The sequence below is a fragment of the Protopterus annectens genome, chromosome 3.part0 (genome assembly GCF_019279795.1).
Source record: "Protopterus annectens isolate FY-2018-M chromosome 3.part0, PAN1.0, whole genome shotgun sequence".
Taxonomy (NCBI): domain Eukaryota; kingdom Metazoa; phylum Chordata; order Ceratodontiformes; family Protopteridae; genus Protopterus; species Protopterus annectens.
In genome coordinates, this window is record NC_056731.1 from 823,398,542 (window position 1) to 823,402,685 (window position 4,144).

Here is a 4,144-nt window from a genome sequence, read left to right on the forward strand (position 1 = left end):
CACAATTATCTTATATTCTGCTGTCCACTGGAAAGGATTACTTTCCCGGGCAGTAGGCGAGCTAATGATATTGTCATTGGTGTGTGTGTGTGTGTGTGTGTGTGTGTGTGTGCGCACATTATATCAAATAAAAACGGTTTAACAGTATATACGTTTTTTTTTCAACCTCCTCAGCTCTTAGGAGAGTGACTCATAGGGTGATGCAGCCTTTCCTTGGTGGTAAAATATGGATAGGTGGGTTGGTTGATCAATGCATGTTTCCACTTATCTCTCTAGGCTGAGGGTTGTTAGTTCATAGTATCACCTCCATGTGGCCTCAAGTCTGACCCCTGGCACAAGCACGCGCGTTTCACAGCATAATTTGTTTATTTATCGTGCTGTATTTAAATTCACACGCACACATATATACGTATGCATATGCACTTGAATGTAGTGCACACAGGGCAATGGCAATTAATATTAAAATACTGTATGGAGTTAATCCAAGTAAAACTAAAATAAAAAGAGTAAAATAATATGCCCCAGTCGATGTGCAAGCCAACAGAAACATCTTTATTCTGATTAACGTCCAGCAGCTATTTACCTCTGCTGCTTTAAGGTATATATTAGCATTCTAGAAATATCCGGATCCCTGACTGAGTGTGTAATGTTACTGTGTTGTTGATGGGAGAATGGTATTTTTTTATGTAACACAGAATAGGCTGATGTGGTAGTTTACTGTACTTCCCCCTCCGCCCAAATTAGTTTCTGAGACAGGGAACAACATTCGCCGTGTATTTCTATAACCTGCAAGTTCCCATTTACTCTTTGGTGTGAGGAGAGGCTAAGGAGAGGGTCACACCTCCCTTCTGTCTATAAGGCAGATTGTGTGTGGTCGGAAGGCTGCATTACCGGCGGGTAGCCTTTTCCATTCACAGTCAGGATATCCCTCTCTCTCTCAACCTCTGGCTCTGTCCTCTTCTTGTTGCAATTGGAGTAACGTCAAAGCAGGCTGGGAGGGACCAGCCAGAAACCAACAAAAAAGTAACTACGTAAAAAGGTCCTGTCTACAACTGACGGAGGCTCAAAGTTCAGAAGTTTGCCTGTGCAGCAGAGCTTGACTTTGCGGGACTGTGAGACCAATACACTAAAGAGAAAGAAGCTGGAAAAAGTACGGACTCCGAAAAATATATATATATATAAATAAATAAAGACTGGTACTACTACTACTGACGTCCAAGCCATGCAGGCTCGCTACTCGGTGTCCAGTCCCAGCTCGCTGGGAGTAGTACCCTACCTTGGCAGTGAGCAGAGCTATTACAGGGCGGCTGCGGCGGGCTACCCTGCCATGGCAGGCCCAATGGGCATGTACTCTCACCCAGCTCATGAGCAGTACCCAGGCAGTATAGGCCGAGCCTACGGGCCCTATGGAGCAGCACCACCCGGCCACCCTCCGCCTCCACAGCCCAAGGACATGGTAAAGCCGCCTTACAGCTACATCGCTTTGATCACCATGGCCATCCAAAACTCGCCGGACAAGAAGGTAACCCTCAATGGCATCTACCAATTCATTATGGAACGTTTTCCTTTCTACCGGGACAATAAGCAGGGCTGGCAAAACAGCATTCGCCACAACCTTTCGCTCAATGAGTGCTTTGTAAAGGTGCCCCGAGACGACAAAAAACCGGGCAAGGGGAGTTATTGGACCCTGGACCCCGACTCCTACAACATGTTCGAGAACGGCAGCTTTCTGCGCCGCCGCCGCCGTTTTAAGAAAAAGGACGTGGTAAAAGAGAAGGATGAGCAGCGTGACCGCCACCCAAAAGAATCCAACCTGCAGACTACAACGCAGGCGACCAGTGAGCACGAACTGAGTCCCGGTGTACAGGGTGCCTCACAGCAGCCGTTACGCCTTCAAGACATTAAGACAGAGAATGGAAGTACATCACCTCCTCCCCCAGTTCTAAGGAGGTCACTGTCGCCAACAGCAGCTGTGCATGTCGTACCCAAGATTGAGAGCCCGGACAGTAGCAGCAGTAGTATGTCCAGTGGCAGTAGCCCTCACAGTATAGCTGGCTCCGGTCGCACTCTGAACCTAGAAGGCACAGGTAATAGAGAACAACACAACCAGCAGCACCAGATCCAGGCATTCAGTGTTGACACTATCATGACCTCCCTTCGAGGGTCTCCCCATCACCATCCCCAACAGCAGCAGCACAGCCCCAGTGACTTAAACACTACCCTCGGTCCCTCCAGGTCACTGCCGCTCACATACTCACCAACCCAGTCCTCTATTTACAGCTCTACTTGCAATCAAGGCGCAAGTCCAAACAACGGCAGTTCTGCAGCTGGCGGATCCTATCACTGCAACTTGCAAGCTATGAGCTTATACTCGGGGGACAACACCAGAGCAGGGCATATGGCTAACCCAACGGTGGACGACGGTCTGCCTGAGTATTCAATTACAACCACCACCAGCAGTACTGCTTCCCCTCTGGGTCACGGCAGCCTCGGTTCCAGCCAAGATGGACATCACCATCCACACCAAGGACGCCTAGCATCGTGGTACTTAAACCAAGCAGGGGATCTGAGTGCGCTTGCTGGTACCACCTATCCAGGAAGCCAACAGCAGCATCAGCAAAACTTTCACTCAGTACGGGAGATGTTTGACTCTCAGAGACTAGGCCTAGGCAGCTCACCAGTGAATGGAACTACTAGCAGCTGTCAAATGGCTTTTCCTGGTAGTCAGTCCCTCTATCGCACTCCAGGTGCTTTTTTATATGACTGCAGCAAATTCTGACCAAAAACCTTTTTCAACACCCAGAGCAAAACGTTTTAAAGATTCTTAAATGAAAACTGCAGTCATTAATTTTTCAGAGGGCACACACATACCCTGGTTTGCAAAGGACACTGTATCCCCTAAAACACGTAAGTTCTTCTTGGTTAAAAAAGACATCAGTAATTGAGTTGCTTGTCAGAAGTACCAAACGATTTATAAAACGTAATTGTGTTGTCCATTGACTTACTACTGTAATTTGCATATATTAATTTATTTTTCAATTTGTAGTCGTATATTGTGGACCAAATGCAAAAAACAGTGTTTCAGAAGCTGACATCGGACTGCCTAAGACATTTTTTTTTCAGTAGAAAAAGGTTAACCTTTTTGCATTTCCCTCTTTGTTGAAAATACTTTGAAGGTATTGTTTGTTTATTAATAAATGTCCATTCTTGTGGAATGCTATCTAAAGTTTGCTACTTGCATTTATAATGCACAGTATGGCTTCAAACATATACAGCAGAAATTGTTTCCACATAACTGTTATCAAATAACGAAAACGACACCGTCTGTTAATTCTTCCATGAAAACTGGGTACTGTGTAAAATGAGTTATTTAACAGTGCGCACGTTAATAAGGGGTTGCACAGTTCTAAACCAGCTAGACTAACTGCATAGAGTAATGATATCTTAGAAAGTTCAATATGTATAAACTATCAGCCAACTCTTCTGATTTTTTTTTTTTTTTTTGTGAAATACCGGATGCTAGGTGTTAACAATACTTGTTGGAAAGGGGTAAAATTAAGGCTGGTCCATTGTGAACTATTTTTATTCACAACCCAATCCACAAGTGCAAGAGTGAATGTGGTGTGTGTGTGTGTGTGTGTGTGTGTGTGTGTGTGAGAGCGATATAATGACAGATAGATAGCTAGACAGAGACAGATAGACGGATACATTTTAAAGCAGCCAATCAGTCACGGGGAAAGGGAGAGGAAACCGGAGTACACACACAAAATAGATCTACTCACACAGTAAGCGTGAGGTCAGGCTTGCACACCAAACTTGTGAGGTAGCAAGCTAAATCACCAAGATGCTTAGTCAGGTGGTTTTATTAGTACAATTATTCACATTGGACTTAAAGCTTGATTCTGCTGGTGCTAGAGTTTAGTTTTAATAATGCAGGATAATTATATTAATCTGCACAGCATGACTTCAACGCAAGATAGTAAGTGTCCTTACGTGGGACATTACGTAATAACAGTCATTGTCTCTGCCTTCACTCCAAACAAATGTACGCACACATTAATTAAGGTGTAAAATGTACTGGATACTGTTACGTATCGCTATCCATTAAGTGACACGAAGATGGATACTGTGATGATCTATTTTT

The 4,144-nt window shown here is 44.7% G+C and overlaps 1 protein-coding gene across 1 annotated transcript; it reads left to right on the forward strand.

Annotated features, from left to right (window-relative positions):
• The first annotated feature begins 843 nt into the window (after positions 1-843).
• On the forward strand, positions 844-3,220 carry FOXC1 (forkhead box C1). Its single transcript, XM_044065161.1, has one exon. It carries the CDS (start codon positions 1,223-1,225, stop codon positions 2,777-2,779), a length of 1,557 nt encoding a protein of 518 aa, XP_043921096.1. The 5' UTR covers positions 844-1,222; the 3' UTR covers positions 2,780-3,220.
• Positions 3,221-4,144: the final 924 nt, after the last annotated feature.

Coding starts and splice junctions, on each gene's coding strand:
- FOXC1 (XM_044065161.1), top strand. CDS start 1,223: ATGCAGGCTCGCTACTCGGTGTCCAGTCCCAGCTCGCTGGGAGTAGTA.